General features: G+C 39.4%; 1 protein-coding gene across 3 annotated transcripts in view; it reads left to right on the top strand.

Moving 5' to 3' along the window:
* Positions 1-18,483, top strand: part of LOC126356258 (tRNA pseudouridine synthase-like 1) — a 93,821-nt gene that overhangs the window by 43,853 nt on the left and 31,485 nt on the right. For all 3 annotated transcript variants that reach the window (XM_050007095.1, XM_050007097.1, XM_050007096.1), the window contains exons 3-5: positions 8,786-8,920; positions 9,012-9,188; positions 9,333-9,573. In XM_050007095.1, coding sequence (XP_049863052.1) covers positions 8,786-8,920; positions 9,012-9,188; positions 9,333-9,573 — 553 coding nt within the window. The remainder of the gene's footprint in view (positions 1-8,785; positions 8,921-9,011; positions 9,189-9,332; positions 9,574-18,483) is intronic.

Below are 18,483 nucleotides of genomic sequence, written 5' to 3'. Positions count from 1 at the left end.
TGCTAACACTTTCTTTTCTGTTGTAGAGTAATTCCACTCCACCTTACTGAGTTGTGTAGATGCATAAGCTGCTGGATGTTCTTTACCATCTAAATTTTGACTGAGAATTCATCCGGCCACACTACTGCTGGCATCACAAGAAATGATTAATTCTCAATGCCTCAAATGCTTCTTGGCATTCTGGTCTCCATGTCAAATGTGTCACTTTTTCTTAATAGTTGGTGTAATGGTTTGGAAATTTTTAAAATATCGTTGACAATTTTTTTGTAATAACTGCATATGCCCGGGAATGACTAAAGTTGTTTGGTTGTTTGCAATGTTGCTAAGTAACAGACTGCTGCTGTAAACCCTTTCACTGCTGTGGGCGTATGTACACATCCTCTTACACTGTTCACCATGTGGTGGAGACATATATACATGCGCCGCGTGGGTTTTTCTACAGTGCTATGGACTCTGAATGCGTCCTGAGCTGCCAACCTCTCACAGCTGTGGATAAGTTATTTCCATATATTGGTGAATACAAAAGTTGCCTGAGTATTTATCATACAACATATGTGCCTCATTACATGATATAATTTACAAAATATCTCATTTTGATATCCTGAATCTTTTATGAGATATGATGATTATTATGACCACATGATTCACGATGTGCAAGGATGTGAAGCAGTGCATCATGCATGACTGTTCTTCGGATGTAAAACACAACTCAAGAATGAAATGAGGTATCCTTCTGCTCTCAATTTTAAATAAAATTTTGGAATTTTATCTACATTTCATTCACTGCAGTGTAAGTTAAAATCAACCATATGCAAAGTTTATACAATGTGTTTTTATCTCTGCAAAATCAAAATTTCATTCAGTGTTTTATATAATTTGAGGCAGCACAGTAACTATGGGATATAATGAAAAGAAATTCAGTCTTTTTCAAAAGACAATAACAGAGAGTAAGATGTGCAAAAATCAAAATTTTCCCCGTATTAGTTTTCTTAAAAGCAAATAATAAGTATTTCACAGCAGCCAGGAAGTCCGCATAAGCAACACTAGACACGTCTTGCCCAACCATCCATAGGATATAAAATGCAGTAACTAGAGAATGAAATGAGATATCATTCTGCTCTCAATTTAAATAAAATTTCAATACCTTACCTACATTTAATTCACTGGAATGTATGAGCTAAAATTAACCGCATGCAAAGTTTATGCAATGCGTTTCCACCTCTGTGAACTCTTTAAAATGTTGTGCAGTGTTTTACTTAATGTCATGCAGCCCAGTAAGTTAATGGATGACTAAAAGAAATTCATTTCTGTATCTAGTGGAGATATCAGACTGTAAGATGGGCAAAAATCAAATTTTTTTTCACCGAAGTTTTTGAAAATTGTATGATAAGTAATTCATATTGGTCAGAATGCCATCTCGAAGCATAGGCATCAGCATTTGGTTAGCAGTACGCCTCAGCACGGAATGCAAAGAGTATGTCTGGAGCAGAGAAAGGGTTAATTGGGGATCAGTTTTTGCACCATCTCCACAAATCGCTTGCTATAGGTAGCTAACCTCTGTCTGTGCAAAATGGCATTTATCTTTGTTGACCATCAGATGTGCTGTTCATAGCCTGTTAAATACTTGTTCCAAAGATTTTACATGTTCTTCCATATCATTTGAAAATACAATGTCATTCAAGTATACCATACAAAGTAACGCATCCAACTGTCTCTGAAATGTAGCTGGTGCACTTTTGAGTCCAAATGGCATTCTGCAATACTGATCCTGTCTTCTGGAATTACTTCTAACTGATGATATCCACTTGTTAAATCCATTCTTGAAAAATATCTGTATTGGCATGTATTGTACAATGTCTCAGTAATATTGGGGATAGGATGTGTGTCTGTAACAGTTTTTGCATTCAGGTATCAGTAATAACAACAGAACCAGCATTTCTTTGTACCATCTGGTGATTTCTTCAGAATAGTGATGATGATTGCCCTCCATGGACTATTAGTATGTCCTAATATTCTTCTGACAGTTGTTGATCAATGAATTCTTACATCAGTGGACACCTATGCTTTGGTAAACAGTATAAATTTCTGTAAACTGGAGTGTTGTTACCTGCGGGTTATGGTGTTGTGTAACAGGCATCACTGGTAGCAGACCATTTGTTTTAAACAAGCCTAGAAATCATAGCAATTTAGCTTCCATTGCTTGTCAAACACTTCCTTGAAAGTGATTTACTTTTTTTACATAATGCAGATGCACTAAAGGTTTGCTTGCAGCTCTGGTCATCATATGACCTATGAATAGTTCGATCCCGTGTCCGGCCATCCGGATTTAGGTTTCCTGTGATTTCCCTAAATTGCTCGAGGCAAATGCCGGGATTTTCCTTTGAAAGGGCACGGCCGACTTCCTTCCCTAATCCGATGAGATCGATGACCTCACTGTCTGGTCTCCTTCCCCAAACAATCCCCTCCCCCCCCCCCCCCCCCTCCCTGTGCCACGCATTGGCATACAGAATAGTGCATGTTATCTTACACTTTGTTGCTTTTCAGTGGTTATACCACAAATAATACTTCTTGTGGTACATCGATATATACAGGAATCCAAACCAACTTCCCTGTATACATTACTATGGGAACCAATCTTTAGCATATGTGTTGACAGTTCAGTGAGCAACACATCTATGATTGGTGTACCTTGCGACATTGCCTTACATACAGTCATTGTTCCCAGTGTAAACAAAGTTCCATTCAGTTCAATTGTACATCAGAAAAGATCAATTTAAGCACAAAGTTTATCAAGGAAGTATAGTTTGATAATTGCTGGATGACATTCACCAACATGTAGCAACACTTCTGTGTATCCATGAAAACTCTTAGGTCCAATGACTTCATGTTATTGTCACCTACTGTACATAACCTGTACTGTGGAGATTGAAGTCTCTACCTACCTAACATGCCCTGCCTAAGATCCCCTGTACTATGCCTAACAAGCAGCATTCCACCCCTACAAACGTACACGTGCAGTATTCCGTTCTACTGGAAATGCTATCCAACAGGCAATGCATTCCAGTTTTGCATTTAATGGGCACTTTTACGATGCTGTATCTCTTGTTTCCTTTTCCTGCACTCTTTCTGTATGAGCGACTCGACCATATTCGTAGCCTCCGACTGACAACAGTGATTTGCAGATGACCCTTATGTCCACATCTACAGCTCTTTACTTAGAAGTTGAAGACCTGACAGTCATTACGCACTTTCACAGCAATATTGATTTCTTCCACCAGCATGGTGATCTTAATAGCTGCAACCAGGTCAGATGGATTCTCCAACTTGGCTCTTTGTGTCGTATCAGTGGGAAAACCAAGTAAGAAGTCATCAAGAGCATTATTCTCAGCTTCAAGCAAGGTAACTGCATCAGCCTCTGCACTTCATACCAGCTCAGATTCTATTCGAGTACGATTCCACTGACTCATTGACCTGGTGCACCAAACTACTTAGTTTTACTTAGAAAATCTCGCAGTATTTTGTTTCCAGCAGTGCTGGCTCAAGCCATCAGCTAGCTCCTGGATGTTTCTGCCTTACTAAATGCCCTGTGATACATTATGTATGTTTCAGCTTCACCTTCTAATCATAAACTAGTTCCACGTAAATATGTTTAATCATCCATTTGCACAGTTTATTGGTAGCTAATGCATCCCCCATTGTCTTTCCAGTAAAAGGCTTCATCAAGATTGCTGCTGATGGATTGAGAGGAGAGAGGGGTACAGTCAACACTGTGTTAGCTTCCCCTGATCCCGATTGCAACTTCTGTACTGCACCTTGTAAACTTTCAATCTGCAAGATTGTTAATTTTCCTGCTCATATATTTATACTCATCCCTTTAAAGTGGTAATAGTTTGGCCCATTGTAGCAACTTGTGTTTGTAGTACTTTGCATTTTCTACAACAGCTGTTACAGTAGCAGAGATGTGGGAAAAATCTACACTTATATTATGTATAACAATCAAATAAATTATTTTCATGTTAGATCGTGGCCCAACACAATTCAGAACACTCCTCTGCTAAAAGACCAAACTGTGTACATATGTCACATGTAGGTGGTACTGACTTAGTAGATGGCAACTAATGCCTCACTAAATTACAACATTTGCACATCACTGGTGTTAAATAAACTTCCGTGGCATTTCCTCTAAACAGCGATAAGTCTGCAAGTTCCTGTGGTTTAACAAATGACACTTTGACGTTAGCATCAATGTCTGTACAATTCAACAAGGCCCCACACAATAAACACAACCAGAAAGAACAACAGAAAGATGCTCACTCACTGCACTGCATTACCCCAGGATGGAAGTCCAGATGGCAACGACAATGATGCTGCAGACATGCCCCACACAATATACACAACCAGAAAGAACAACAGAAAGATGCTCACTCACTACACTGCATTACAGCAGGATGGAAGTCCAGATGGCAACGACAATGATGCTGCAGACATGCCCCACACAATATACACACCCAGAAAGAACAACAGAAAGATGCTCACTCACTACACTGCATTACCCCAGGATGGAAGTCCAGATGGCAACGACAGTGATGCTGCAGACATGTTTCAACTATGGCAGCAGCAGCAGCAGCTGATGTAAACACTTCTGACTCCAAGTTGCAAGGGCTTGAGATGAAACCCTTATGTCTGCAGGATGGCGAAATGTGGAATATGGTGACGAAGACCAGTTGGCACTCTGTGCTTAATGGAATTGCATTAGCAAGACATACATCTATTCAATTTAAGTGTTACAACTGAATCATCATCCCTTGCCATGGAAAGGGCAGTGGGTCCAGCACACAGCCATGGAATGTGCTGACTCATCCACTTCAGCACGATTTTGAGTCTGTTGTCTCCGTCAAAGCTGCTCTTTTACGGTGGTGCCATGCAGGGTAGTGGGCTGCAAGCATTGCTCATACAGTGGCGTTGACCACGAGATTGTCAAGTGATTTTTACTAGGGCATTCTTGTGGACATTGAAGGCGTTATAGGTGGTAGAGCAGAGTTATGGCATGGACTCTTCACCAGAGGTAGGCTGTGGACACTGGCATCTGCTCACAAATGTGATTTGGGGGGCAGCAGCCTTAAGCACGACTCCCATATACAGTGACAAGTTGATGGTGAGCCAAACGCCACCAGTTTGACTATCAGCAAGCTGGAGGTTGAAATCCTCAAGACTTCACAACAGCAAATCAGACCTTGGCAGCTCGCAGTTAACATGTTCGTCAGATCAGGTGGGCTGGCTCTGAGCACTATGGGACTTAACTTCTGAGGTCATCAGTCCCCTAGAACTTAGAACTATTTAAACCTAACTAACCTAAGGACATCACACACATCCATGCTCGAGGCAGGATTCGAACCTGTGACCGTAGCGGTCGCGCGGCTCCAGACCGCGCCTAGAACCGCTCGGCCACTCTGGCCGGCTCAGGTGGGCAGCAGTCTCGAAAGTAGAAGTCATCTGTCAAATGATAGGCAGCACATCACAGAATCTGCATTGTTGCTGGCTCACACTCTTTAGTGTGAAAGTTGTTACTGTTTGACAATAGTGCTCCAAGTGGTGAAAAAGCAGACGTTCAGATGAGTCGTAAGGTTAATATTTGTTTTAAATTATTTTATACTTAATTAACTGATTAGTTGTTATATTTTTGTCTTCCATGCATTAGTAAGTTACCAAGAGACAAGTAAAAACAAACAGTGATTCAGTGGCATAAGCTACAACTCATTCATGAAGAAATACTTTTGAATATAACTATATTTGCAGCTTATTTTGCTGAAAGCAATCGAATATAAACACATGTCATGCATGAGGAGCATGTATTTCTGTTGTTGTCAGCTGGTATTTTCATAGGTACTTTCCTTGACACAATTTTTTTTTTTATGGAGTCTAATGATTAACCAATTCTAATACACCAATATTTTTGTAAATGTAATTACTTTTCTTTCAGAAGTGATTGTGTTGAAGATTCTTGCCATTTGTGGCTCAGATTTAGCAACAATTGTGGAATTGGTTTCTCCTGTGAACAGTTTTATTGTTGTTGATGAAATATTATCACATCTGTGTGGTTTTTCCTTACACTACAGTTGTGTTGGTTCAGTTGGTACATTGAATAATGTAGGTTGGATTTCATATAGGTTTACTGCATTCCACATTCACTGATTTGGGTGAAAGTGTAGCAAACGAAACTCTGCTTTGTTGGATCGATGTACAATGTCTTTTGTAAAATGTCTGGTCTTGTAGTGCTTACTAGGACTTTGCCAAGGAAAACAATATTATTCAGTAGCTGTCTGTACGTTGCAAGATGATCATTAAATTGTCCTGTAATGCACAATTTCATATCTCCTTAGGAAACTAAATAATCACAAATGTGGTGTAATTTTTTAGTTATCATTGATTTTTATGGCGCTACATACACACTCTATTGTAAAAACTATGTTACAAATCAGTGTTAACATTAGTATTCTCATTCAATCCATAGTGTTGGTTGCTGGCTGCTTGGCATGCTGCTATCAGTGGGGGGTAACAAAAGCAAGATGGAGTGTCATGACTGTTGGCATGGCATCTTCACCAGATGTAGGCCATGGACACCAGAATCTGCTCACAGATGCAAGCCATAAGCATGCATCCCGAATACAGTGATAAGTTGATGGTGTGCCAAACACCATCATTTTGGCTCTCAGCAAGCTGGAGGTAGAAATCCCCCAGACTTTACAACAGCATATGAGATGTTGGCAGCTCACAGCTACTATTTTTGGCAGGTCAAGTGGGCAACTATCTCGAAAGTAGAAGTCATCTGGCAAATAGTAAGGAGCACATCGCAGAGTCTGCATTGTAGCTGGTTCACTGTAACTGAATTGCATATGGGCTTGTGAACCTCAGTATTTATTAATGTTCATCTGAGGCAATGATGTTATGTCTTGCCAAGGATGACTGTGTGTGTCCTCATTTTCTGGCTTCATCAGCATTGTTCACCGCCCTTCGGTGTCATAAAAGTGACTTTCGTTGCTTGGTGGTTTTCTGCCATGTGAACTGGCTGATGGGTGTTCTTGTGGAATATTTATTCCTTCTTGTTGTTCTGTGCTGTGCTGTCAGAATGATATTATAATCTCTTCTCAGTGAGATCATTTTGCTGAATTAAGGATTCAGTCTTCTTACCCAAGTGAGGTGAAGCAGTAGTTTCCAGGGTGTGGCATGTTATTTGCAGTATTGGCTGTCTGCCTATTTGTCATTATGATTGTTACATGATGTGTTGGCCTGGTTTAACTTGGCATAGAATTGGCTGGAGATAACTCGATAAAAAATTTCCATTTGTCCATGATATCTTTCTGCAGCAAAGAAAATTTTCCATTTGTCCATGATATCTTTCTGCAGCCCAACAACACTGTTGCATGCTTACAAATGGCCCCGAAAATATGGTGGATAGCGAGGTACATGGAAACTCAGAGAAATGAGCTCACAGGTGTAGCAACTAAGGATTCTTTATGGTACTTGCAGTGTCACAAGATGATGCTCATTTGTTGGTGCAACTGCCCCACAGAGAAATGTACTTGTGTGTCAGCTGGGACAATAATAGTTGGAAGTGAGGGTCAACAAGATGCAGTAAGTGGGATCCACCATTCACCACTTGGCCACGGCCTATCACATACTGCTCCTGCTCCTAAGAAGAGAGAGTAATTACAACACTCCTCTGAATCATGCCCTCTGCTTTAAAATATAGATTTGGCTTCTAGTTATAGGGTCCACCATTGTGAACTGTTTATCATTTACAGATTTTGGTGTGCCACATTTTAAATGACTACTATATATTGTAACTAGCGACCTATCCTGGCTTCACATGGGTAGCACTAAGTATCTGTGGCTGGACTACTTCTTTGTACCATATTATGTGTAGATATACATTAACATTCCCTGTGAACCTATCTGTTAGTGACAGCTGTACTAAACTCCTTACAATAGTTCCTGAGATTAGCCATTGCATAAAGATAGAAAAATGTGGGGGGGAGGAAGGATGTGCAGCATCTGTTACTTTACTGCTTTGTCCACTAGAGATTCTGCCTCCTCTCTGACTAGGTCGTGGCTTCCATCATTGCTAAGAGATGTCACTCCAAGTGCTAATTAAATATGGAGCAGATAGAAATACATGTGTTTACACACTCATCATTACTTAACGGTAATAAATTATATACACAAACCTTCATCATGGCCCAGTCTATGTATTAGTGAGAACTGTATCAAAATCACTGGAGTAGTTTTTGAAATTAGCCCGAATCTACTAACAGAAACCACAGCGGGAGACGCTAATTTATTAAATTTACAGACAGAAGATAATAGGGAAGACATCACATTTAGTCTTTGTTCAACCTTTAGTCTTTCACGTGCTTGGCCTCCCCCCTCTCTCCTCCTCCTCCAGCTGCCTTTTTCAGGATGACTGGCCTGCATTATTTCTGGATGTGGTATTTTAGCCTTTCTCCTATTATAGTGATTGTATTGTAGCACTGTATGTTTAAAAGAAGACTACATGTAAACATTTTAATTCAGCATAATTTTGATTAAAAATTGCTTTATGAATGTTTGAATTTTAGTTTTGTAATGATACTTGTCTCCAAAACTTTTTAGGAAAACTGTAAAGAATTACTCATGCATTTTTTATTACTGTGGACCCTCCACTGTCATAGACAAAAGAAAATTGTTTTCTATAGTATGTAAAAGAAAGGAAGCGGAAAAGTGATCCCACATATTTTAATCTTTTCAGAACTGACAAAGGTGTCCATGCGTTACTTTCATCTGCCCATGTTGATCTAGAGCGCCATACAGGTGGTGGGTATGACCCAGAGTGTCTGACTGTAGGTTTCAACAGGTATTTTGAGAAGGCCAAAGTTGGACTTAGGTAAGGATTTGTGGAACAAAGAGTAAGCAAGGTGTTTTGGTACACCAAAAGGGCTGCTTAGCTCAACTGTCAATTACTTATGTCCTTTTAGAGTGCAAAAGTGTCAGCTAGTCCCAGATACATTTCATTCAAGACATAGTGCAAAGTGCAGAACCTACTTGTACCGTCTAGCTGTGAGGAAACAAAATGCACCAACACTACAAAAGATGGGCTTCAAATACTTGGCTGAAATACCATTTTCTGAATGGAGGAGATGTTATTTTATACAGTAAGCCATTTTTTTTTACCTGCCACGGCAAGTAAGATGTCTGTACTTCACATTTAAATCAGGGTACTTTTACTTACTCTCTCAGTATTAATTGTGTGCAGTGGGTTGTAGCACTTGTAATTCTTTTTATTTTTGTTTCATGAGGAATCCAGAATTCAATGTTGATGCAATGAAACAAGCCGCCGCACTTTTCCCAGGAATAAAAGATTTCAGGTCATTTATGGGTGCTTCGCGAGACGATCGGGACATCAGGACTGTAAGAAGTATGAAAGAACTCTGTATCAAACCTGGCCAGCAATTTCTGAGCGATGATTATATGCCAAGTTGTAAGCATTATGATTTTTGGGAAGTAACGTGTAAAGGGCAGTCATTTTTGTATCGACAGGTGAGTGACTTTTCAGCGAATACCACAGTGCCATGTGTAGTGCTTTTGCATTTTGTTTTGTAAAATGTCAAGCTTCTCTATGGTTCTGATGCCACATAAAACCATAAGTCCCCATACAAGATAAGATACATGTCATGATCCATTGAGGGGAGATCCTAAAGGATGTAGAACATGTTATAAAACAAAGATTCCAAGACTTACCAAGCGGGAAAGCGCCGGTAGACAGGCACAATAAAATAACACACACAATAACAGCTTTCGCAACTGGCGGCTGCTTCGTCAGGAAAGAGGGAAGGAAAAGGAAAGATGAAAGGATGTGGGTTTTAAGGGAGAGGGTAAGGAGTCATTCCAATCCCAGGAGCGGAAAGACTTACCTTAGGGGGAAAAAAGGATAGGTATATACTCGCGCACACACACATCCATCCACACATACACAGACACGAGCTTGTTGAAGTTGATGAGGTGGTAAGGTAAGGAGTATGAAATTCTATTGTGTTTTAATTTTGTCTAGCAGTATATGTCATTGATGACCATCTGTCAGTTTGTGGCAGGTTAATTGCATCATGTGAAGCTTAAAAGTGGGATGTTTGCAGTTGTAATTGATTATTTGGAACCAGTTGGACATTTTGAGCTAAATGTTTGTTAACCTCAAGTGTTTCTAGGAGGCCTAGTTCTCTTCCTTTATTGGCTATATGTAGCACTTCTGTGTGGACTTCATATCTGTGTCCTTCCATCAGCACATGTTCAGCAAAGGTGCAGTTTGACTTATGTGATCTCCAGCTGTGTTTGTGTTCAGCCTAGTTGCTATAGCCCTGTCTTTTTGTTCAATATATAGTTCGTTGCACTCATTGCAATTGATTTTATATCAAAAGATACTAGTTTAGCATTATGTGGGAGGTCTTTAGTTTTGTTGATGAGGCCCATTGAATTTAAAATTCCAAACTCAGATTTATATTTTGGCTTGGTTTCTTGATAATTTTGTAGTTTGGTGTGATGTAAGTAGGCCTTCCTTGTGTAGCTTAGGGAGTCCATACAGATTAGGAGCTTCTTTTTATGTTAATCAAATACTTAGCTTTGTGTTTGAGTATTATGCTTTTGTAGGTCTTGGTCAAGTTTTTAATTTCTTTGTTGAAGGTTTTTGTGGGATCTTTGGTGAGGATATGGTAGGAATTAGATGTAAGGAGTTGTTTCACTTTCACAGCAAAATCACTGTTGTCCTTGAGATTAAAAGTAGTACTTTTATCTGCTTTCATGAAAAATGATGTTATTTTGAGTAATTTTTTTTCTTTAGGTTGTTCTTTACACTGAAGTGGATAAAAAAAATCATGTGATACCTTCCAGTATTGTGTCAGACCTTCTGCAGAAATACTGAGCCATGCTGCTGTTATAGCAATCCATAATTGAGGAAGTGTTGCATTGCAGGATTTTGTGCCTTTACTGACATCTCAATTATGTCCCACAAATGTTAAATGGTATTCATTTCGGGTGATCTGGGTGGTCATATCATTCGCTTGAATTGTTTGAAATGTTCTTCAAACAAGATGCGAACAGTTGCGGCCTGGTGACATTTGTAAAAATTTCATCATTGTTTGAGGACATGAAGTCCATGAATGGCTGCAAATGGTCACCATGGTGATGCCTGAAATGAGATATTTTGGCACACTCTTTGCACTGTGGATCTCGGGAATGATTTCTGAAACAGTGTGTTCCATGTACCTAGCTCCAACTACCATTCCGTGTTTGGAGTCTGTTAATTCCCATTGTGCAGCCATAATCACTTCAGCAACCTTTTCACATGAATCAAATGACAGCCATGTCAATGCACTGCCCTTTTCTACCTTGTGTACCCAGTAGTACAGTAGTCTGTGTGAGTGCATATCACTATCCCATGACTTCTGCCACATCACTGAAGTGCTAATATTATCTAAATTATTACATGCATATACATTATACATACAGTTATGTAATATTAATCCATCCTGGATTTTCTATTGTTCTGCCTTGCATTTTCCAGTACAGTGCTGGCAATCTCCTCACTCGTCAAATAGCAGATATCTTCATGGACCATTTCAAAAAACGGTTCCTATATAATGAACATCTCCAGCAAAAATATCAAATATTGTCACAGATATGTAGATGGTGTAATGTGTCTGTGGTCTGCAGCAAAAGACAATTTACACATTCCTAAACTCACATCTAAACTCACATCTAAACTCACTATACAAAAACATACAGTTCACCATTGAGATTCATTGACTTCTTGGACCTTAACACAGGTTTTATTACAAATATACATAGTTTCAAAATTTACAGAACATCCACAACAGACATGGCAACACCTTCACATTCACAACAGCCAGTGACATACTAACATGCTGCCTTTCTATTCCATGGTGCCTTGTCTTATATCCATACCAGTGTTAAAACAGAGTTTTCAAACATAATTAGACACCATCGAATGTATTCCATCTAACAGTGGCTATGTCCCTGACTTAACTGACAACATTCTACACAAAAAACAAGAAGAAAAATGTTTCCCTATGTGTATACTACCTCCGTAGCAACAGTCACATGTAAAACCAACTGGTGTACTATCCCATATGCAGGAAACCTGTCTGACAAATTAGGTAAAACTCTCCAACCCTGTGATTATAAAACTTCATTTTACTTAAGATGCACCACAGCTCAAGTCTTATTCAACAGAAAGGACAAAACAGATTTATAAAGTAACAGTGATGCTTATAAAATCACTTGCAATGACTGCAACAAACTGCATACTGGTCAGACAGACAGGGCTATAGCAACTAGGCTGATTGAACACAAACACTGCTGGAGATTACGTAAGTGAGACTCCACCTTTGATGAACATGTGCTAAGGGAAGGATACAAGTACTACCGTACTTACTCGAATCCGAGCTGCACTCGAATCTAAGCCACACCTGAAAAATGGGATTCGAAATCAAGGGAAAAAAAAATTCCCGAATCTAGGCTGCACCTGCAATTTGAGACTCGAAATTCAAGGGGAGAGAAAAGTTTTAGGTCGCGCCTCCAAATCGAAACCAAGTTGGTCCATTTTAATATGAGACACAATCTAGGTCGAATGAATGACGATACAGCTACAGTAGTTTGGTTCGAGTCATAAGCTTAGCAGTTACGCTTTACCAGGTAGCTATTGCTATGTGTCGGGTGCTCCGTCCGTATTTATACGGGTACCGTACCCTTCCTTTTTCATGTGCTTCATCTGGTTTGAATTGATTGCTTATTTTTCTTTGATCTCATAAGTGCCGTTCTCTATGTTATAGGCGTTTACGTCACTCTAAGCTGAAAATGCATTACTGTACTGTGTCATGCATTGTTTTTCGCATTCTGATAATGAGTGTTACGGCCTGTAGCCGCTCGCGTCATGGCTTGCTTTTGTGTGTGCTACCGCTGCTTACAATGAAAAAAAAAAAAGAGAGTGAGAGAGAGAGAGAGAGAGAGAGAGAGAGAGAGAGAGAGAGAGAGAGAGAGAGGGGGGGGGGAACTGTCTCATATGCGAAACAATGGTAATAGACTGCTATTTGTTGTTACTTACACTGCTGCTTTCTTTGATAATGATCAACAAGAATCAAATAATTGACTGCTTATGATAGAAGATGTTCTGAATGAGAGTTTAGCGAAAAATTTTCTCCGTCTGAAAATCTTTGCAGACGCCTCTTTAGTACATAACATTCTGCACAAAAATTTGTCATCTTAGATTTAAAAATCTAGTCAATTGCTGTGCTTCATTTCTGACTGTATCAGTATTAAGCATAAGAATAATACAAATATAAACATGACATGATATGTACATTCTTCCACGTTTGCTGTTATCTCACTCTAGTTTCGTAGTTTATTAGGCAGACAGGATTTAAATGATATAGCAGCAGACATGAAAGAATACATGGCAAAATGATTATATTCGTATTATTCTTATGGTGAAGAGAATACTGCATGTGATTCACAAATCATAAAAGTTCCTATTAGCAACCATCTCTTCTCACAGGTAGTAAAAAAATTAAGAATGTAGAGTTGGCCATATTGACAAAAACCCCAAACAGTCTTGCCAGTCGGATTTTCGTAGTACATTGAAACGCTGCTTCATTCGAAGATGAACAATACGGAATTTGTATTTACTTCATTGGATAATGTAGGAAAATGCAGTGGTCGAAACTCGGGGCGGAGAAAAAAAGCTCGTCTTCCACCTTTTTTTTTAAAATTTATTTACTGACGCAGAGGTTTTGGCGCCAGAATTTATCTTTGTGCCTACAAAGCAAGCCTGTGTAGCGCTACATATATTCGACGGCAGACGTTAGTTGTGGCAGCACCTACCAACATTTTTCAGAACTTTCGCTAGGTTCTAAGCCGCAGGCGGTTTTTTGGATTACAAAAACTGGAAAAAAAGTGCGGCTTAGATTCGAGTAAATACGGTAAGTCCACACAGAACTGCTACAGATAGCCAATAAAGGAAGAGAATTAAGCCTGTTAGAAGCACTTGAGATAAACAAACGTTTAGATCAAAACATCCAGCTGCTTCTAAATATTAAATTACAACTGAGAACATCTTCACTTTTAAGCTTTGTATGATGCAATCAACCTGCCACATACCCACAGGCCGTCACCAATGACATACACTGCTAAGCACAATTAAAATGTAATAAAATTTCCTATTCCTGACCTTGCTTACTCACAAACTTCAACATTAAAACAATATAATTTGTAATACTGTATAGTTTAATAATGTACTGTTTTTAATAGTGTCCATTGTGCAAAGTATAATTTACAATGTAAAACATGTTTATTGTATAAAATAAGTGACTAGAGCTCAGTTGAACAGTTCTCAGCCAATGTCACGACCTCACAAACTACAGCATTATAACCATAAACCTTTAATGCTGAGTATTTCAACTATTTATTATGTTTAATATTGTCCATTGTGTAAAGTGTAATTTACAATGTTAAAAAGCAAGTTTGGTGCACAACATTCTGTGCAATTTGATTTTGTGTTTGTTTATAATGCTTGGTTACATAAAAACTGGAGTCCCTTGCAGACACTAGTCAGTTGCTTCCTGATGATGGCCCAGTCATCTGAAAACTAGTTAGAAATAACCAACAATCAGCAAAGCAATACAGTTTACTTGTTATTCAACAGTAAATATGGAATTGTTCTAACAAAAAGTGACAGAAGAAGGCATAAACCAGTTTACAACAGTTATTTATATCGATGACATTACTGCACTGAGGATTTTATGTGACATATTATTTGATATTAGTAACAATGTATATGTCAATTAGTGTTAAAATATTTGGTCAATGGAACAGAATGAACTGGCCAACAAGAAATCCTTTAGCTGTTCTTAAGCTGAACTTTATTAAGTTTAACTATTAATAGCTTCTGACAAGTTACTAAACCCCTCCGCACCCTGGAACATAAGAAAACACAGTGGTTGCCGACCTAGCAGATGGCCCTGCCCCTCCACAGGTTCAGCCTGGTCCATCGTCCAGTGCTGCCACTACCACTGTTGGGTTGTGACTCCAAAGCATCCTCATGCCACAAAATCTAAAGAGAGCATCAACTGCTGATGAAAATGGGAAGAAAGCAGGCTGACATTGACCATGTCACTCTCTCTCTGATGTCACTCAGAATTCATCTTCAGAACCAGTGGACCTTGATGTCTGCATGGGGCACTTATCTCGCCCCCAAGACTGTGCCTCCAAGCATTGTGGGCTCCCCTCCCTGATGGAGAGCCAGAGTGTAATGCTACCCCATTGATAAGTTGCTCCTATACTACAGTGAAACATTAATGGGTTCAGGACACATGTAGAGGAATGCCCCATGTTTGTGTTTGTAGGAAATGCATTTTAAATCATCTGATGCTCCCTGCACTATGAGGCTAAACCCTCCATCACAAGGATGACCTGACTGGGGAAAGGGCCAAGAGAGGGGTCACTACGTTTGTGATTAATACGTTCCACTCCTCTGCTCTCCCCTGGCTACTGACTTGCAAGCAGTTGAAACTCATGTGAGTCAGAGGATCACTGCTTGCTAAATTTACTTCCACAAGATGCGATAGACTCTGAGGCTCTCACAGATCTTATACAGGGTGTATACGACCCGGGACAACCGGGAGATATGGGAAAAACCGGGAATTTTTTCATCTGGGAGAAAACCAGGAAAAACCCGGGAATTTTTTATAATTCTGGGAATTTTTCATTGTTTTAGTTTTCAGTTAAATATTTGTAATTTTGACTGGTAACAACCGATACTCTAACAAAGTATACTACTGTATCTCACTACTGCAGAATATTACTTCAACAATAAAACATAAACAAGAGAAAAAAATGAAAATAACTTAAATTCAAAGGAAATGCGCCATATACAACAACGACACACAGTGCTCATGCAAGCGTTTTTCAACAGCTAAATGTGTCAAAGGCTTTAGGAAGACTATGCAATGCTTCATAACAAAAAATTGCCTCCGATGAATGTGAAGTCACAACTGTTTACATTAGATTTGTTTTAGCAGTTACAACCAGACTCATGCTCATGCACAGTTGCGTCGCAATTAAGCAGTAGATTCTCCCGCTTCTGGCTGTGCAAGCAGTCGCAGCAAGCAGCTAGATGCTACTGGGAAGAGGGGGCTCCAAATTCATATTCTTGAGGGAAAACAACTTGTTTCACAAAGCGCCTAGCATCCGGTACATGTTTGTCTATCAATTATTCAAATGATTTTGAAACGCTTCCCCGTTGATTTTTGAACACGTTTTAAGTTGATTTCTGAATGAATCATAAGTTGATTTTTGAAAGTGTGCATAGTGTACATGATGTCTCTGTCAGGAGAATCCTCGTCACATCTAGACATAAACTTTCCGCAGATGAAAGGGGACAGGGCTATATGAACTGAGTGGAGTAAAGCCAATGGATGAATGTCAGTCGCTGTCTGATAATGTGGTTGACTGGGTTTGCGAATGATAGCATTGTTATAATTACTAGCGAAATCAGCCGGCCACAGTGGCCGAGCGTTTCTAGGTGCTTCAGTCCGGAACCGCGCGACTGCTAAGGTCACAGGTTCGAATCCTGCCTCAGGCAGGATGTGTGTGATGTCCTTGAGTTAGTTAGGTTTAAGTAGTTCTAAGTTCTAGGTGGCTGATGACCTCAGATATTTAGTCTCATAGTGCTCAGAGCCATTTGAACTAGCGAAATACATAGATTCAGACTACCAGAATGGAAATAAACAACTGACAGGAATAACAGTGTGTACAAGAAAATGAAATTTTAGAAGAAAGGACCAATTGTATAGTCCTCGACTAGCAGCCGCTAAGTTCTATTCTGGAAGTAACTCGGAAAACGTGTTGTACAAACATGTAATAAAGGCTAACCGGAAAACAATCGCGGCATAAAACCTGTGATTCTGGCAGGGTTTGTGAAATTAATTGGTGAACAAATTTTGACAATGGCAGGAATAGCTGCAGAATTGATGATGACAAGATTGTTTGTTAGAACGAGGAAGTAGAAGAAACGGGGACATCACACAAACTATGCAAGAATAAGAAGATTCCAAATTTATATAGAAATTTCTTAATACTATTTCTCAATCTCATGCTTGAGAAGCTGGTGCGTATGAATGAAATGTGAAGCTATATCCTAACATAAAGCTTTTTGACATCTCGTGGAAATCGGGTTTTCTGCCGGATATCAGCGTCTTCCAAACACGATATTTCGACGTCATTACTTGACATCTTTATCAGGTGTTCCCTGAGACTGATGAAGACGTCGAAATATCGTGTTTGGAAGATACTGATATCCGGCAGAAAACCCGATTTCCACGAGATGTCATCAAATCGCCGGGAAAGTCTGCATTTGATATTGGCACTTTGTGAATTATATTCTGTCGTTTTATAGAAATGGCCATTTGTGCCAAAACAGTCTTGTTTATTTGGTGTGTCTTACAAAATGGCTCCAATATTAGAAAGGCCTCTTCTGTTTTATCTAACAAACAGTGACAAAATAGATGTAATCAGATCGAGAAACTACACCAGTCTTGGGTATTATTTGTGTTAACAGCTTTTTCAGTATTAGGTAACGATATTTAGATTTTTCATGTAGCAAATCGTTTGATGAGCTTTGATGAGGTAATAGATTCTTTTGCAGAAAGGAAAGCATGCCATGTAAAGCTGTAGCAAGATTAGAGAGAGAAAAAAATGCTAGGAGCTAAGGATTGAAGAAACATGTACTTTCTTGCTTGTCTCTTTTCTTTATTGGTTTTATGTATCCTGTATTTAATTTCACAACACACAAAACAGCAAGTTATTAGCTAATAGGCAATAAAGAGTGCAGGTTTTCTGAAGAATTCTTGTTCTCCTGATTACAAATAATCCCATCCACTATTAATTGCGAGATTTTTTTTTTTAAAGAGGGGCAGGCTGTCAAACCAGCCAACTGGGAGCAGGAGAGGCATCACAGGACATTTCACTTTCCACTGTCCTGAATATAGATTGATGGCAGCCAGTACAAAATGCACATGTTTCAATGCCACAGAGCGAAATACAGTGACGTGCGATAGAAGAATGCTTTATGAAGAGGCGTGGCACTGCACTTTGCCACACTTAAAACCTCGAACACACATGTTTTATAAATCAGACTTTTCATAAAGATGTGCGCTACAAGATGAACATATTTTTGAAAATTTGGTGCCGCGCCGGGTTAGCCGAGCAGTCTAAGGCGCTGCAGTCATGGACTGTGTGGCTGGTCGCGGCGGAGGTTCGAGTCCTCCCTTGGGCATGGGTGTATGTGTTTGTCCTTAGGATAATTTAGGTTGAGTAGTGTGTAAGCTTAGGCACTGATGACCTTAGCAGTTAAGTCCCATAAGATTTCACACACATTTGAAAAGT

Source organism: Schistocerca gregaria, chromosome 3 (assembly GCF_023897955.1).
Source record: "Schistocerca gregaria isolate iqSchGreg1 chromosome 3, iqSchGreg1.2, whole genome shotgun sequence".
NCBI lineage: Eukaryota > Metazoa > Arthropoda > Insecta > Orthoptera > Acrididae > Schistocerca > Schistocerca gregaria.
The sequence above is the reverse complement of the archived record's forward strand: the minus strand, read 5'-3'. Positions and strand labels throughout refer to the sequence as shown.